Source organism: Octopus bimaculoides, chromosome 1 (assembly GCF_046866305.1).
Source record: "Octopus bimaculoides isolate indiv1 chromosome 1, ASM4686630v1, whole genome shotgun sequence".
Classification (NCBI taxonomy): Eukaryota; Metazoa; Mollusca; class Cephalopoda; order Octopoda; family Octopodidae; genus Octopus; species Octopus bimaculoides.
Genome location: NC_142928.1, coordinates 59086083 through 59104921, shown reverse-complemented (window position 1 = coordinate 59104921; position 18839 = coordinate 59086083). Strand labels below are relative to the sequence as shown.

The following is an 18839-nucleotide window of genomic DNA, read 5'->3' as shown; positions in this document are numbered from 1 at the left end:
TTCCACAAGTTCCATCTACTTTGAATGAAGAGTACTTCTATATGGAGCTGTCAGCATCCATCCACATTACATGACCAAACCAGCACAGTTTTCACTCTTGCACATTGCATCTAATTCCTCTAATGGCTAATTTCTCTCTCAATAGACTAACACTCTGTTGCACATGTGCACTTACATTACTCATCCAGTAGAGCATACTAGCCTCATTCCTTTTTAGTTTTCACATGTCCTCTGCATTCAGGGACCATGTCTCACTACCACATAGAATTGTTGTTTGTATGCATGCAGCTATACTATAATAAAGAAAGCTGCTAATTTACTAGTTTGAAGTATGCAACTTTTACTAAAAGAAAGCAATTATTAACATCTACATCTATACTATAATGAAGAAAGTTGCTTATTAATTTGTTTAGAGTATTTAACTTTTACTTGACAAATGCAATTATTAAAGTCTACATCTATAATATAATAAAAAAAGCTACTTATTAAAGTCTACATCCTTTATGTAATAAAGAATGCTGCTTATTAAAGTCTACATCTATAATATAATAAAGAAAGCTGTTTATTAATTAGTTTGGAATACATAATTCTTAATAAAAGAAAGCTATTATTACAGTCTACACTGTCTAGAAAAGTCTTATAAATTCCAATTTTAATATATTTTGCTTTTTGAAATTCTATTATTATTGAAGATTTCTGCCATGCACTGCAATCACAAAACTAATTTTTATTTGCTATGATGTAGTCATCTCACACTGCCTTATAGCATTTTTTAACATCTCTGTCTATACTTCTTATGCAAATAAAAAGGTTCCCACCTATTTGCAATGCTTCTTTCTACAGACATATAAGTATAAACATTTCTCTGATGTTCATAAATTTAATTCTGCAGCAGCCAAATTATGTTAATTCCAGCATCCTTTCATATTTGTTGAATAATCTGTTCTACTCTAGGCACAAGGCCCAACATTTTTAGGGAGGGAGCTGGTCAATTAGATCGACCCCAGTACGCAACTGATACTTAATTTATGAACCCTGGAAGGATGAAAGGCAAAGTCGACCTCAGAGAAATTTGAACTCAGAACGTAAAGATAGACGAAATACCGCGAAGCATTTCACCTGGCATGCTAACGTTTCTGCCAACTCACTGCCTTATATTTGTTGAATATTGTTATTTGAGCGTGATCGTTATCAGCGTCGCCTTACTGGCACTTGTGCCGATGGCTCGTGAAAAAACATTCGAGCGAGGTCGTTACCGGTGCCGCTGGACTGGCTCCTGTGCAGGTGGCACATAAAAAACACCATTTGAGCGTGGCCGTTGCCAGTACCGCCTGACTGGCCTTCGTGCTGGTGACACGTAAAAGCACCCACTACACTCTCAGAGTGGTTGGCGTTAGGAAGGGCATCCAGCTGTAGAAACTCTGCCAAATCAGACTGGAGCCTGGTGCGGCCATCTGGTTCGCCAGTCCTCAGTCAAATCCATGCTAGCATGGAAAGCGGACGTTAAACGATGATGATTACCAAATATAAACAGCTTAACAATAGATATGTTCTCCTTCCCTGTGCAATTAATAGGAAAATGAAATTTTCCGGCGATACATTTTAGATGGTGCAGATTAGAGTTAAATTTTTACAGGAGAGAGGCGTTTCAGATAATTCATACACTTTGGTTAGTTTAAGTGAATGAATTACAAGGGAGACAACTATCATGTACTTCGCTTGAAATTGTAGAAAAGGAAATATTTCAAGTAAACACCGTAACACTTTACGTGAATCATTTCCTTTCTCCAGTTTATTATTGCAATGGCGCTTACTACGGATGCTGATGAGCTAAAAGTGCAATCTGATTTGCTAAATCCAAACTTTGACGGTTACAAATTATCTCTGGAGCCTTTACCAACATATAAAATTAACTTGGAAACAGGTAAAAAAAAAAATCGTTACTTCTTCCAAAGATAAGTAAAAACCATTCCACAAACAAATACGCCTTAATTCTGTTTATGTTCTTTGCTTCCAATTCATTCATCTAAACGTTTATATATTCGTTCGAAGATGATTATTTACTCCGTTGCTGTCACCAAAAGGATCGCAATAACTTCGAATGGTTAATCAACTTCGTTGCAAGTGGAGTATTTTTTCATCTGTTTACATATCCAAACACTTTCGATTTAACAATGTAGTATACTAATGACGCGTGGTAAAGAAGTGAAATGCAAAAATATGGCAATGTATGGAATCCCCGTAATTTGTTTCATTGTTTTGGTCATTGATATAAGTATTTTAAAATTAAGGGAAGAAAGGTGCGAATTAATATATATTAACAACAATAGCTTTAATCTTAGATAACTTGATAAGTGTTAGGGTGGGGAGTATTACCAAAGAAATTCTACGACGAAGTTGTCCCATTCACAGCCATCTTCAATGAGTGATCTTGTCCGAAACACCAGAACTCGTCATTTATCACGACAGGGCAGACGAACCTATGAGAAAACCTCTCTAAGAAGCATTTGCGGAGTCGCACAACGTATGGGAAATGGCAGCTATATCTCTCTTAAAAGGAGAAGGACACATTGAACGATGTGATCCTAGATGTACACTGCCTGTGAAGAAAAACAAATGCGGCATAGTCATAGCTGTAACGTCTTTAATCATGTCAGGGCTGACTTGGAGCTAAACAGCAGACGAATTTTTCTTATTTTATAAATTTTATCAACTTTCTGATGACACAACTAGGACCCTTGATATCTAGTTGTTTAGCCTCAATCGAGCAGACCTATGATCGTGTGTGTGTGATTAAAGAGAGAGACGGAAGATGGAAGGCACTAGAATCTTTATTGGTCACTACAATTCTTTTGGCCCATCTAATATCGACCCTCGTTGGTGGGATACTATACAACTGGTTTTGATGTATTCCTCGGTGTAGATGTGTCTTCTTAGGTGATTTCAAGAGGTATCTCGTTATACCCATAAAGTTAATCCACCCGACAGACTTCAACACAAATTGTCTGATCAGTTTCCCTTACAAGACTTGAGTCTATCCTCATTAATGCTAGAACAACATAACTATACACCTTATACACTCTAATGAGGTTGGTGACAGGAAGGGCACCTAACTCTAGAAATCATGTGCAAATAGAATGTATGAGAAAGACGAAAGACATCCTTGACCTGACTAGGGGAGCAATAACATGGAATAAGAACTGGCTCTGACCATGACAACCTGCCCGCCCCAAGACATGGAAAAGAAAATGAGGAGGAGGAGGACTGTATGTGTGTGTGTGTTTAAAGTCAGAGGTTGAAGTGCCATAAATCAGTCCTGCATAGAAAATTGGGGACAGTGAAGAGCAAATGGTAGTTAACATATCCACAGATATTAATTGGTCTTTAACAAAAAGCATTCCAAAGAAATGTACAACTTGTTAAAACAGATATTTGTTCCGTGCCTATCAATTAATGCTAATGAAGGGATTCTGAGGTGGTAGACAGAACATTTTGCAGATTTTGTTCGCAGTTCATCCACAATAAATGAGAATGTTATAGAAGACCTGCCACATCAATATGTTTTGAAAAAAATGAGTAATGACCCTAACCCAGAGGAAGTCAAAATTACCATTAAACAGATCAACTTAGAAAAGGAAAAACCCAGGAATGCACGTTGCATGTTACTGATATTATTAAGCATGGTGAGAATGTAGTAACTGATCTTATGACCGCACTAATTGTTAACATGCAAAATGGTTCTCTGTTCCATTGGATTGGAGAGATGCAACACTGACCTTAAAGTACAAGGGAAATGTGTCAAGACAAAATGGTAACTTTCATAGTATTTCCTTACTTGGAACAAGTTGTGCAAGTTCTTCAGTTTTCTAGATATTATGGTGATCATATGCATTTTTGAAGTTGGTAACCAACAATTGCACCTCCTCATATATGTTCTGGCAAAGCATTGTCATGGGCTTACTGCTATTCAATGATTCACGTGACATTGGTCTATTTTTGTGGGGAGAGTCTGGACAAGTTGAAAAGTTTTCAAAGAAACTTGACTTTAAACAACTAACCAAATTCATGTTATTGCTTCAATATAAAGTATATATGAACCTTATATGATCAAACATCAAGAAATTCAAATACTTTTACTAGCAGAAGCTTCAATCTATTATGCATCAAAGTCACTATCATCAAAATTCAATTCAGATGGCCTTATCATGCATATTACATAAGTAGCACCAAGCTTCCCTACCAGGTACTTTCCAGTGCACTCAGCAGTAGTGAAAAATCCTACAGATGCCTTCAACAGCATTACAAAGATCAATGGAAGAGGACAAGCAACAAAGACAAAAAGCTGCCAATTTCAACCACATCCATCTCTGCCGATCAAAGATAGCTTCAAATGTTAAAATGTTTTGTATTAGAATTGTAAATATTTGAGGAGTATCTTATGCAATACCAATTTCTCCTAAATGTAATGATGTTCTTCAGTCTTTTCTCAAATCTTCCTATTTTTACAGAAATTGATGTTGCCACTCTCACTGATAAGCAATTTTCATATCAACACTTGAAAGCTTTAGGCTGCCATAATCACCTAATTTTTGATCAATGGGCTATGAATGTTGGCCATTACATTCTTTATTTTGTTGATAAACTATGGAATATTTGCTGCATAGAACTAACCACTGTAAGTACTTCTACATATTTTTCTCGAAAATGCAATCTTTTTTAACAGTTTCATTTATTTAATATGACTATATAGTTCATTGACATCTGCCTCTAGTCCTAGAGCTTCTTCCTAAAATATACTTATCCCTTTTTGTGATGTCTAGAGAACCTGTAACTGTCTTTGTTGATATCTGTGTTACAAATATCACAATATATTTTATATAAAGAATTTAGATAGCTTATGTTTACAACAACTCTGTCACCTTTATGTTACAAGAAAAGAGTTAGGAGCTCTTTGCATACTGAAAAGAAATGCAATCATAACCTTGTAAAAGGGGGAATCCAGACTATCCATTAAGATTTTTACTGACATACTTGTGTTTAAAGCTCATCTAATGTTTATGAAAGTTTCAAATCAAAAGTAGATCACACTTGCTTTGAAACAATGTTCAAATACTTGATTAAATCTTTTTTGTTTCATATATTTTCTTTTTATTCTCATTAATTCATATATGTAGAAATAAAAGGAAGTTAATTTTAACTGGCAAAAACACCAAAATAAATTCACCATTTTACTTCAGCTTATTCCAAACTGATTTACAAGTAGGTAAGATCAATCTCTTAATTGGGCATCATTGTCTAACCTTAAGCAAACTAAACCTGCCTTCCTATCTTAGCCTACAGTTCACTTTAGGAATGTTATTTACAATGATTTTTATTAATAGAATAAGTTAATTGAGCTAAATTTCAATATCTGATATATCTGTTTAATTATTTCTCTTTTAGGAAAGTGGACATCCAAAATTAATTAATGTCAATCCAGCTTTCCAAATACCAAACCGAAACAATCTCCATTTGATACCTGGACGTCACAATGTTACAATAAACTTCCCTGCTCCAGATTGGGCTGTAATAGCAGATGGTGCTGGTACTCTATATTTACTAGAAACTGGACTTCGAAAAAATGTGCAAGATAGATCCTCATCATGGCAAGTGAGTATATTTAAATCAAGATCATTAAAATTTTTCTTAAATGTTACTGAATGGGAATTTATGTGTTAGCTGAAGAGCTTAACTGCTGGATTGATTCATATTTAGTTTGTAACATCATGTTATGTCCGTAAGCATATATCTCCAATCATTAATAATCCTAATTAGGAGTAATAATGTACTAAATCACATATTCAAAGAATTCTCAATAAATTAAAACTTGCCTGATAGTTGGAGAAAGAAAACGAAAACCTAGCAGCAATTGTTATTCACAATGAAATGAAATGGGAGGTAATTTTATAGAAAATGATTGATTTTCATGATTATGGGGGCAAATCTATTCTTTGTTAGCAGGCAAGATGACAGGTATGAACAAAATGCCAATGTGTTGAGAGCCAAACTTTGCATAAGAGGAATCAAATGAAGTGTACAAGGATGAAAACTGTGCTGGTATGGACATGTGATGCATATGAGTGAGGATAGTTGCTTCAAGAAATGGTATTCATTTAATGTGGATGGTCCAGGAAGGCATGAGATTAAAGTGGTGAAGATTCAGCTCAAGACTTTGAACTTTGTGGAGGAGATGACAAAGGACCAGGATAACTGGCAATATGCAGTTCTCAAGTAGACTCACTCACCTCATTGAAACTGAGATTCTGGAAATACATATATATATCTAATATAATGAATGTGAATGTCAGTGTGTCACGCTTTTCAACTTTACTCCTAGAGGCCGTAGCCCAACATATACCATTTGGAAATCAGGCCAACTCCATGAGTAAATTAAAAACATTCCAGGCCAAATTTAGCCCTTCAATCCTGAAATTTTTGATTCCCAAGTTTTCATTACTGCGATTGTTTTCAGTGATTTTTTTTTTGTGATGAATTTTTTAGTATCATAACAATTTTTATAATCTAAAGGCCAACTCCGTGAGTAAATTAAAAGCATTCTGGGCCGGATCTGGACCCGCAATCCTGAAATTTTGGATTCCCAAGTTTTCATTATGGCGATTGTTTTTGACATTTATTTACGTGATTTTTTTAAATGAATTTTTTTGTACAATAACAATTTTTATACCTTGGAAATAAATTTTGGAAATAATTGAAATTAATTGTGAAATCCAGTGATTATTTTCCGTGATTTTTTGTGACAAATATGATCATCATTGGAATATGACTCTGGAGGAAGCAATTGCAACAAATTCTCCAAAACAAGTCAAGAGATCTGTTTGCAGATCTTCCCATTCAGGATCAGTAGCTTAAAAGCTGCCCTATCGGATAGCTTTTAAGCTTGTGTGTATATATATGTGTCACATAGCTAGCTAGAGGCGATGGCTTCTTGGAGCTAATTCACGGCAGCTTTCGTCCTAATTTTGGGACTGCCATGTTGGCTTGGCGATAACTATTAATTTCCAGTACCGCTGCCGTAGTCTCCTTTAGAGAGACTTAGAAATATTAATAACTCTATATATATATATATATATATATATATATATATATATATATATATATATATATATATATATATATACTGAGGGTGATAAATTGAATATTAATTTAATTAACATCAATTTAAAACCAGTGGCCTAGCATATAAAAAATCTGAAAATTCAGAAAAATTGTATTACATGCATATAAGAAGGGATGACCGCTAAGTGGACATCTGATATGCTAGAAAGAGGTCATCAACGACCCAACCACAAAGAAAAACACCAATGTTTGCTGAATTTTTTCTGGAAGACATTATTTTTGTTTGTGGTTGGGTCATTGATGACCTCTTTCTAGCATATCGGATGTCCACTTAGCGGTCATCCCTTCTTATACGCATATATATATATATATATATATATATATATACACACACACACATTCCATCATATATATGTAATGGAAGTTGACTCATTATTGTGTGTTTGTATGTGGGTGGGTGTACACATGTAATGAAACTGCTATTCTATTTAAATTTGTTATACTTCATACATTTAATAACTACCTACACTTTAATTTTTTTTTAATAATATATAAACACAGGATTGTGTCAAATCGTTTTTTGTTTTAACAAAATTTTATATATCCATGTCAACATAATTCTCTATAATATTTATGTAATACAATACAGTGTATTTTATATTTCATGCTATAATTATATATGTTCATAGACAGAACATTTTATTGAAAGTAAATTCTTCCTCTATGTATATAACAGTTATCTTTGGGGGATAATGGATATGTCTTATTCTAATTGTAATCCATAGCTTCGTTTCACCAAATCTGATGTTCTTGGTGAAAACCGTGGTCTATTTATACTATGTGATGCCTTATTCCATACTGAGAATGAGAGTCATTTTGTTGAATGTCTGATACTACATGTTGATGAAGCTGATGAAGAACTGAAGGACAAGTATAATGCTACCTTTATGACTGTTCTTGAATGGTTAACTCTGTCTTCAGGTAAATAATTACATTTTTCTTTTTATCTTTTACTTGTTTCAGTCATTGGACTGTGGCTATGCTAGGGCACCATCTTGAAGAGTTTAGTTATAAAAATTAACCTCCAGTACTTAATTTCAAGTTTGGTACTTATTCTATCAAGCTCTTTTGCTGAGCCACTAAGTTACAGGATGTAAACAAACCAACACTAATTGTCAAGCAGTTGGGAGGGGAACAAACACAAGCACAAACACACACACATGCGCGCTCTCTCTCCCTTTCGCTCTCTCTCTCTCTCTCTCTCTCTCTCTCTCCCTTTCTCTCTCTCTCTCTCTCTCTCTCTATATATATATATATATATATATATATATATATATATATATATATTATATGCAATAATGATATTAATATAGAAATTAATAAATATAAAAATAAAAAGAATATGGATAGAATAGAATATAAATCTGATAAGAATAACATAAGTAAAACATCAAGAAACAGATGGAAAATGAAAATAAATCAAACGCATATAACAAATATGCAAACATTAAGGAATGGATAAAAAGGAATTGAAAAGCTAAATGATAATATCCCTAACAATTCTGTAAAACATTACACCCCATGCATAAATGACATAAACCTCCATAAAAATCATTCTAAAGATAATATAATACCTTTTGCAAAGCAAATTAGAACTAATATAGTGAAATTATTCTGCAAAGCAGTCTCTAAGCATTTTTCAGAGAAAAATAAATACCATAAAATAATAAACTCACAGAAATTCAGTTTCAGTGTATGCATATCAAAAACATAACACAGATTATTGCTGCACAAAATGCTAAAAGATTAAATGATTTCCAAGAGCAAAGAAAATAAAAATGAATTATTAGATGACGAAAATGGCGAGAAAATCAATGATAATATGAGTTGCACAATAAACGAAGAAAGGGAAATAACTCTAAGGGAATCCCTACTAGGATCTAAGCATACAATCTATAGAAAGAAGAAGCAATAAGCATAATATTAATTACAGAATTGATAATATAAATATTAATAATATAAATACTAATAATAGCAACAAGAAATATAAAAGAGAAAACAATAAAGGTATTAGGATAGGCAAAGAAAATAGTAACGAAAGTAGTAAACAAACTAACATAAATAACCTTAGGTTAATGGTAAAGATACCAAACTTAGAAAGTAAATATAATGAGGATATCTTTGAACGCGTAGAATTCAAGCACAACATTATTAGTGAGGAAACAGAGTGCTACTAAAAATAAAGCTTGTGATTGCGCTAAAAGAAAACAGTGACCATTAAATTCTTTTTTGTTGGGAAAAAGGAATTATATATGGGTGTAAGGTTGTATCTGAGGGACAGGATTACTACTATATAGGTTCTATGGAAAATTATATAAAAAAGATAGTTAATCATGAAAATACCTTTAGGGATAGTCAGCGAGAGGCTAGCACCAGTCTAAGTAAACTAATTTGATTGATTAAAGATAAAAATAAGGACTACCAAAACCTTGTGAGTGGATTTCATATTCGGAAATTGAAAGAAGACTGTCGTATATGTATGTGTATGTGTGTGCGTGTCTTGTGTTTGTACCCCCACCATTGCTTGACAACTGATGTTGCTGTTTACATTCCCATAACTTAGCGGTTTGGTAAAAGACACTGACACAATGGGTACTAGGCTTACAAAGAGTAAATCCTGTGATTGATTTCTTCGACCAACGGTGGTGCTCCAGCATGGCCGCAGTCACATGACTGAAACAAGTAAAACAACAAAAATCCATGCCATTTTAATCCCGAGCAAGGCTGGGTATCTCTCCTAGTATATCCCTAAGAAAGAACAACTTCTTTCTATACAGACTTATATATATATATATATATATATATATATATATATATATATGACAGGCTTCCACACAGTTTCCATTTAACAAATTTACTCACAAGGCATTGCTCAGCCTGGAGCTATAGTAGAGTACACTTGCATAAAGTCCCACACAGTTGGACTCAACCCAAAGCCACGTTGTTGCAATGCAACACAGCTGTGCCTGCACCTATAATCATTTGATTTTTTTTTTTTTTTGCTTCATCATTATATTAATACAAGTATCGCTGTATTATTAAGTAGTTCACTTTTCAGGCACATGTTTTAGAGTTTTGTGTTTCATCCCACAGTATCACACTTTGATCAAGTATTCTCTGTTAGTGAAATTGGATAAACAATAACTTTGTTAAAATCTGATAGACTGTATGTGTTTTTGAATTGTAAGTTTTATTGCCAATCTAAGACCACCACCTAGCCTTTGGCTGCCTCTAGTGGAGTTCAGACTTACTTTTTTATTTCTTCTTCTTCCTCAGATGATAAACAGATTTGGTCTGTGAAGCAAACTCGAAGATTACGTAGCTCCCGAAGTGCTGACTGCTGTTTTTTTGAAAAGAGTGGTAAAGCCATTTATATAGCAGGAGATAGACTATTTCAAATGATTTATGATTCTGAGCGACCAATAAATACAACTGAAGAAAAAGAACCATTAAAAGATGATTGTCGTAAGTATCTCGTAATAAGTATGAATGTGGACATAATTTTACTATCATAAAGGATACTTAGTTGATAAATAAGTAACTAGCATTTCATTACCATCCATTAAGTGATTTTGAATGATGTTAAAGGTACCTCTTTACTCCTATGCAACTAATGAAAATCTACAAAGAAATGTTAAATAGAAAGGGAAGCAGGAGGGGAAGAGAGAGAGACACATCTGCATGTCGGATGCTCCTGAACCAGTTGTAAAGTATCCCACCCATGAGGGATCGATGCTAGATGTGTCAAAACAATTGTAGCGATTAATAAAAATTCTCCTATCTTCCATCTTCTGTCTCTCATTTACTATATATATATATATATCATCATCATCGTTTAACGTCCGCTTTCCATGCTAGCATGGATTGGACGATTTGACTGAGGACTGAACCAGATGGCTATACCAGGTTCCAATCTGATTTGGCAGAGTTTCTACAGCTGGATGCCCTTCCTAACACCAACCACTGCGAGAGTGTAGTGGGTGTTTTTACGTGCCACCAGCACAGGAGCCAGTCCAGCGACACTGGCAACGATCTTGCTCAAATGTCTTTACATGTGCCAGGAAGGTGACGCTTGGCACAGGTGCCATCACGATTTTGCTTTTTCGCTTATATGTATATATATATATATATATATATATATTTTTTTTTTTTTTTTTTTTCCCCCAACCATATAGGTTCAGGTTCAGTCAAACTGTGCAGCACCTTGGGTAAGTGTCTTATATTGCAACCCTGGGCTGCTCAAAATCTTGTGAATGGATCTGGTAGATGGAAACTAGCTGTTAGGGATGTTCCACTCACAATCATGAGATCGTGGTTTCAATTCTCAGACCAGCTGCACATTGTGTTCTTGAGCAAAACACTTCATTTCATGTTGCTCCAGTCCCCTCAGCTGTAAATGGGTAACCCTGCAATGGATTAGTCTTCCAATCAGGGAGAATGTTGGCCTGCTTGCCTAGTCAGTGGTGTGGCATCATTCAGAAGCTAAAACAACACAAAGTGCATTGTGACCAGTGATGTATAACAACGTCCAATAGCCTGGTCAGTACCAAGATGTGTGTGTGTGTGTGTGTGTGTATTTGTACATCTATGTTTATATGGTATATTATTAAATGATGTATTCATTTTTACATCTCTTTTTCCAACCTAGCAATATATATTTATATGTGTGTGTGTAGTATATGTACTTATGTATGTGTGTGTGTGTGTGTGGCTGTTTGTACCTCATTATCACACAAGCCATGTCTTTCATTTCCAAATCTTTCATGAAAGCATGTCCAATTATGGGGAAATACTACCTTCTTTGGATACAAGTAGGAATTGGCAACAGGGAAGGTATCAGACTGTAGAAAATCTGCATCAATGAATTCTGTCTTACCCTTGCAAGCATGGAAAAGTGGGAATTAAAAACAATGATTGTTATATAAGAAAAAGACATGTGTACAACAGATAAATAAATAAACGATTGTGATGGAATAAGTTCATTTATACACTTATATATATATATATATATACACACACGCAAAGGGTGCACAGGATATTTGAGGACAAATTTATGTTTATAAAAAACAGCTATATAATAACAGATAATAACTTTATTTATCAAAAAATGTTATGAGAATAAAAATAAACCTTTTTTATAATGTTATTCAATAAAGCCACCTTCAGCTTCAACAACTGCTTCTATATGAGACCTAAGTCATCTACATGCTCAAATCAAGTTGTCCTGGTTCATTTTGGACATTAGTTTGACTATGGCAGCCTTCAAAAAATCTTTGGTATTATAGGCATGTTCATTGACCTCTCTCTCGACAATGCTCCACATGTAATAGTCCAATGGATTGAGATCTGGGGAATTAGAAGGCCAAATGTTAGGGGTTATGTGATCATGAAAATTCTCATCCATCCCTTCCTGTATTAATAGAGCCATGTGTGATAGTGCAGAGTCTTACTGAAACACATGACCTTCCATTACATACACTGTCTATCCAGGACCTCAGTGTAAGGTAGCAGAGTTAATTCTAAGGCTTTGTGGAAAGAAGTAAGGAGGCATCACACGTCCTTCATTGCTGACAACCCCTAAACCCATGAGAGTGAGAGGAAATTTTGTATGCATAACACATGGAACTTCAGAAGGGTCAACACATAACCATCTGTTATTTCTTCTGTTAACTTTTTGATTTTGGTCGAAGTTTTTCTTGTTTGAGAAAAACCAAATCAAATCTTCTTCTGCTGGATTTTTCAGTTTGTTTAATAGCCTTTTAGAGCTGATGTAGTGGTTTCCTTTTGCTTTTTTCTGACAAATTGACCTTTCCCCATCATATAAGACCTATATCTGGTGTCTTTGTGGACAACATTTCTGACTGTTCCTTCTGATACATAGTGATCTTTTGCAATTGACCTCATGGACTTTTGGGGATTATAATCAATGGTCTGTTGAACTTACTGGATAAATTCAGGTGTTCTGATGGTTTCAGAGATTTTAGAATGCTTTTTATGGTTTGATACTGGTGATATGTTTCTATCTTCAGTCTCTAGCTCCTTACAAACTTTGTAGATGAAAGATCTGGCAACTTTTAAAAATTGAGGTATTTCTAAATCACAATGCTCAGCCTTTATAACCACAATAAGAGCATGCCTCTTCGTTTCTTGAGTAAGCTGAGGGTCTGTCATTATCATTTTCTGAAACAAAGATTATACACAGTTAGCAAAAAATGCAGCAATGACCCAAAAAAGGTATGTCCTCAAATACCTTACGCACCCTGTATATATACACATGAATATAATACCTTTCAATTTTTACTTACAGCCCCTGAATACACGTGGATGCAGAATGCAGAGTCTATTACTGTTCATTTTTTGCTGCCAGAAGGAACACCAAAAGAATCAATTTACATCACTCTTCAATCTGATTACATTGATGTAGGCTTTAAAACTGGTAACCAGTTGTTATCAGGACAACTTGACCATCTAATTAACACACAAGAATCTACATGGACTTTAAATGATAACAAGTAGGAAGTTATTATTTTGCATGTGTGTGTGGTTAAGATTTCTGCTTCCCAAACACATGGTTTTGGGGTCACTTTCACTGCACAGCACCTTGGGCAAGTGTCTTCAACTATAGTCCCAAGCTGACAAAAACCTTTTTTAATGAATTGGTACATGGCAATTAAAAGAAGACTGTTGTGAGCGAGAGTGTGTGTGTGCGCACATGTGCATGTGTTTCTTTGTCTTAACATCACACTATAGTTGTAAAGATGTATCACCATCATACAAGCAGTGATACTCGCTTCCAATCTTCCATGTAAACATGTCCAGCAATGGGGAAATATTATTACCTTGCTTAGAAACATGTGATGCTTGTTAACAGGAAGGGTATCTGATAGTAGAAAATGTACTCCACTAAATTCTATCTGAGCCATGCAAGTATAGAAAAGTGGGTGTTAAAATTATATACTATGTGAACTGAGATCCCCACTGACAATATTAAATAAAGTGCTAAACACATATATTATGCAAATTAGTAACCCCATATCTCTGAAGCTACTGGATTGGCTACTTATTTTTCTGTGATTGATCAAGTGATGTAAACATCTCTGATGAGAACCTAAGGTTTGAAAATCGATCAAGGTTGTTTTTCAATCTGTAGAGAAATAGTTAAATTTGCCATGTTTACATATCTACTACATATAAGCATTAACCACAGTAAACTCATCCAGTTATATTGCATTTCTAGTCCCAAGCTAACAAATATAATATTCATGAAGAAAAAAAACTTTTATGGTGCTTTATAGCCTTTCTAGAAAATTTACCAGTCCATACCAACAATAAAATATAGATATGTTAAAATTCATGTTTCAAAAGATACCATTTGATCATATACATGTGTAACTGTCACACAATTGGTTTGAATCATTCATTATATTGTCTTTTAATTTAGATCATATTAAGGCTTTTTATTAAAAAAAAATCAGGACCCTCATTGATATGTGTTAAAATAGATTTCAAGTTGACAGAAATAGTGGAAAGTCAGATTAAGTAGTGTTCAGCATTTAGTTCCATCTTATATTGTGTTGAAACCTTTTACCAAGATATTATTGTAAGCTCAATTAACTACAAGCAAAATAAGCCTTGTGCTTATGCAAAAAAAATTAATAGTCGATGGATAATTTTATTCTCTTTCAACATATTTATTATGAGTAAAATAAAAACACATGGTTAGACATATCAGAACATAAGCATTTCCTTTCTGTAAAACCATTTTTATATACTCATTTTGTTTCTATTTATTTATATATTGTAGACTTGAAGTGTATCTGTCCAAGAGAGATGGAAGTATGTGGTCTCTTGTTGTCAGAGGTAATATGCGTGGTGAAATGGTTACATCTGAGGAACAACTGGCTGAGATACACAATAGGTTATCTCATCTAACTTCTGAACAATGGGTCAGTACCCTTTTCGTCTATATTTTGTAACTAGAAGATATTAATGTCATATCTATGGTTTATGAGTGTTCACAGTTATAGTCAATTACTTGCTGCAAAACTGTATTTAAAGGAGTTGATTGAATAAAATACATGCTCTTCTTTATCATTTAATAAATAAAATATCTACAATTATATTTATATATATATATATGCACATACATATATCATCATCATCATCGTTTAACGTCCGCTTTCCAAGCTAGCATGGGTTGGACGATTTGACTGAGGACTGATGAAACCGGATGGCAACACCAGGCTCCAATCTAAATTTGGCAATTTCTACAGCTGGATGCCCTTCCTAACGCCAACCACTCCAAGGTTATCTTCAGTGTAAAATTCATGTTTATCTTTCAAAATTTCAATTTGCTTTATGAAATAGATCTGCTGTTTGCATAATCAATTAAGATCTGTTACTGATGAAGCATAATAACACAGAAACTTGTCCTACGGTTTGATGACTTCAGTCAATGTCCAGTTTAGTGTTTTCACATACATTGCCTGTAAGGAGAATTTCTCTTCCAAGGCATTTTCCAGTCAAGGTCTTTCTACATTTGAGTGTGTTAAATATAAATGTACATAACTTTATTTTTCAAATGTTAAATGAAATACTATACTTAAGAGTAAGAATACTTCGACTAATGGATGTTAAAGACAGTTCTAGTACTAATAGGTGTTGATTGGCATGTGTCATCAGCTGGTAACTGAGAACAAAGGTTAAATCTCATTACTGATTCAACTAATGCAATAAAATATTTTATTTTCACAGCTCATTAATCTAAAAATGAAACAGAAATTGTCATTAGCAATATTGTTCTGCTGGAAATCCAGTCTTACATTATCTAGTCCACATGTTCCAACACAGGTCGTTAAAGGGTATTAGCAATTCTAAGACTTAGAAAATGCATCTCTCTGAGAAACAATCATATGTAATGGTTGTTGTTTTTTTTAATATTATTTTCATTTCTATTATTCTATCTCTGTAGAATCCTGATCCAGACAAGCACAATAAACCCTTCAACAGCCAACAGTTAGAAGATTGTGATGCATATCCCGATACACAGGCCATGTTAGTGCGTATTGATGGTGTCAAACATGAAATTACACACCAGGTAACTTCATTTTCTTTCCATCTTATCATTTCACCTCCATTCTCCCATAGCAGCATGGGTAGGCCATTATGTCACATCGTTTTACGATTTTGTCATCTGTGTGAGGTTATGCAACCTTCACCATACCCACAAGCTCCTTCCAAATGGCACATTTGACTCTTCTTAGCCATATTGTTATATAGTCATTCTTTGTATGCATCGCATGTCCAATGTAGTGTAGATTTCAAGCTACAACTAGTTTCTTTTTCTCTCAGATCACCCATGGTGTCATTCATGCATGGTGATTTATTCATCCAGTAGAGCATAGCTATCTCGTTTCTTCCCAGCATTCATACACTCTCTGCAATTAGTGCATATATCTCACTTCTATACAACACTTCACTTTGCATACAACCATCATATAATCTGCTCCACTCTTGAAGAACTTTGTTGCTAACTGCAATAACAAATAGCTCTCTGAGCTTTCGCCCCTTCCATTAAATTTTCATTATTCTTTTTCTATGCAGTTTCAACTGCTACTTAAGGTTACCCAAGTAACAAGTTGTTAGCTAATAGTACAGTTGAAAGATTGCAATCATGTATATTGTGCATGTTATTTATGTCAGCTTATACTGAGATCCATTCCATATTATGTACAAGCCTTCTATTTGTGTAGTGGAACAGTAAAATCCAAGGAAAGTGATAACATCATACTGTATTGTATTAACAGATGAAATATTTATAATTCTCTCCAACTTTTTCTCACAGTATAAAATTTATTTGACTATCTGAAATCCAATTATTCACTCCTACATTTCAGGCCCATCTTGGAAGTCATCAGTGGCTTTTCAACACCTTCACTGATGTTGAGAAAGCTCCTGCTGTTTGTCTACGCCATGATGTTGATGGTTTAGTGTGGCAATTAGGTGATGATGACAGCTTTGACTTAGCTACACAACCATGGCGGCATGTAGCAACATTCAATGCATTTGGTTATGTTCAAGCTTCAAAACAACAAAAGAAATTTTCAACTTGTCCACCTGACTTCTCTTATGCAATCATCAGTGATTGTTCAAAACATTGTTACATCTATCGTCAACCATTAGCCATTACTTCATCAATTAGAAACCGTAAGACTGGACATCAAGTAACAGCTGTTGCTAAGCAGCAAGTACTCTCTTTGGAAGCAGCAGAAAATATTATGGGTGTCCAGGCAACTAATCATTATCTTTTTATTTTAACACCAACCAAACTTCTAGCTGTCAATATGGAATTACATTAAACTTCATTGCCTTATTGCTCATTTTCCAATTAAATTAATGAAATATTGGTTTTGAGTTTCTCTTGTTTTTTTTGTTCTTGTTATTCATACCTTGAACTATTCTACAAATCAATTCCAAAATATGTAAGAATAAAATAATACATCCAGTATAAGCTTGATGAAATTTAATGCAAAATCAATTGAAATACTAGATATGTTTCAATAAGATGTCTTACGTTAGTGTATGCTCCATATTTCATTAAGAGCTAATTGTAATATTAAAGTCTACAAAATATTTTATTAATGCATGTCCTCAGTTGCTCAAAATTCTGAGTTATAATACCAACGCATCTGCAATAATCTTTTCATATTTAAATGACATCTTTTTATATCCTTTAGCATTCAGATCACTGAGCCAAATGTAATGCTTTTAATACATCAGATTGATCTGAATTAATCAAGCATTATCTCAGATCTTTGAGATGATGTGACTTCACTAGATAAACTGTCTTTCAGCATGAAATTTGCATTGTTATTTTGGATACTTTCTTCACATTGTAACAATTATCCTCCATTACTAATTTGGTCACCTAGGTAACAGAATCTATCTACAACCTCAAGAGAGCCTCCTGGGCATTTGAAGTGCTTTTAGTTCTGCACATGTCACATACAAAGACTGTCAATCTACCTGTGATCCGCGCAGCAAATGGAATTTCTTCCAACCCCTTTCCTACATACTGAGCAAGGCCATTTACCTGACAGAGTTTTATTGTCTTTCTTACTGACAACTTTGGCCATTGCTAGATTAACACCAAGGCCCTTTGATTTCCAGGTTTTGTTTCCATACCTGAAACTTCTCCGATTCTGCAATAAGAGCATGGTCATCAGCATATAGCAATTCCCACAGGCACTCAGTTTTGAATTCCTGTCATGGCCTCTTAATAAATAAGAGTGGGCTGAGAACGGAGCCCTGGTCAACCCCTACCTGTATGCTAAATTCATCATGGCCTACCCTCACCTGACTGACAGCACCAGTGCATGGCTTGTACAGCTCACAAAGATAAAAGTAAAAAGAAATTTGATTTTTTTTATAAAGGGTAATAACAATAATAGCAGGAAATTATCACTTCCATATCATTACCAGTGTCCTTTATTATGTTTAACCAAATTTCCAGTTCAAACTTAGTAAGTTTTCAAACAAAACATTGACAGAAAGGAAATTTACTAACATCTGCATTCAGAGATGAAACCTGTCAAAGGAAGACTACCATACCTCATCCTTTCACAAATTGCTAACACTTACCTGTTCACTATATCCTTCTTTGC

The 18839-nt window shown here is 34.3% G+C and overlaps 1 protein-coding gene across 1 annotated transcript; it reads left to right on the top strand.

The window, feature by feature from the left end:
- The first annotated feature begins 1237 nt into the window (after positions 1-1237).
- Positions 1238-17582, top strand: LOC106880979 (nudC domain-containing protein 1). Its single transcript, XM_014931161.3, has 9 exons — positions 1238-1924; positions 4509-4675; positions 5443-5649; positions 7902-8097; positions 10453-10641; positions 13484-13688; positions 14981-15122; positions 16148-16273; positions 17073-17582. Exons 1-9 carry the CDS (start codon positions 1804-1806, stop codon positions 17532-17534), a joined length of 1815 nt encoding a protein of 604 aa, XP_014786647.1. The 5' UTR covers positions 1238-1803; the 3' UTR covers positions 17535-17582.
- The last annotated feature ends 1257 nt before the right edge of the window (positions 17583-18839 follow it).

What these genes read in the sequence shown, in the direction of transcription:
- LOC106880979 (XM_014931161.3), top strand. Translation starts at nt 1,804, where the DNA reads ATGGCGCTTACTACGGATGCTGATGAGCTAAAAGTGCAATCTGATTTG. An exon ending in ATGGTTAACTCTGTCTTCAG is followed by an intron (nt 8,098 to 10,452) that starts GTAAATAATTAC and finishes CTTCTTCCTCAG; the next exon opens with ATGATAAACAGATTTGGTCT. An exon ending in ATCTAACTTCTGAACAATGG is followed by an intron (nt 15,123 to 16,147) that starts GTCAGTACCCTT and finishes CTATCTCTGTAG; the next exon opens with AATCCTGATCCAGACAAGCA.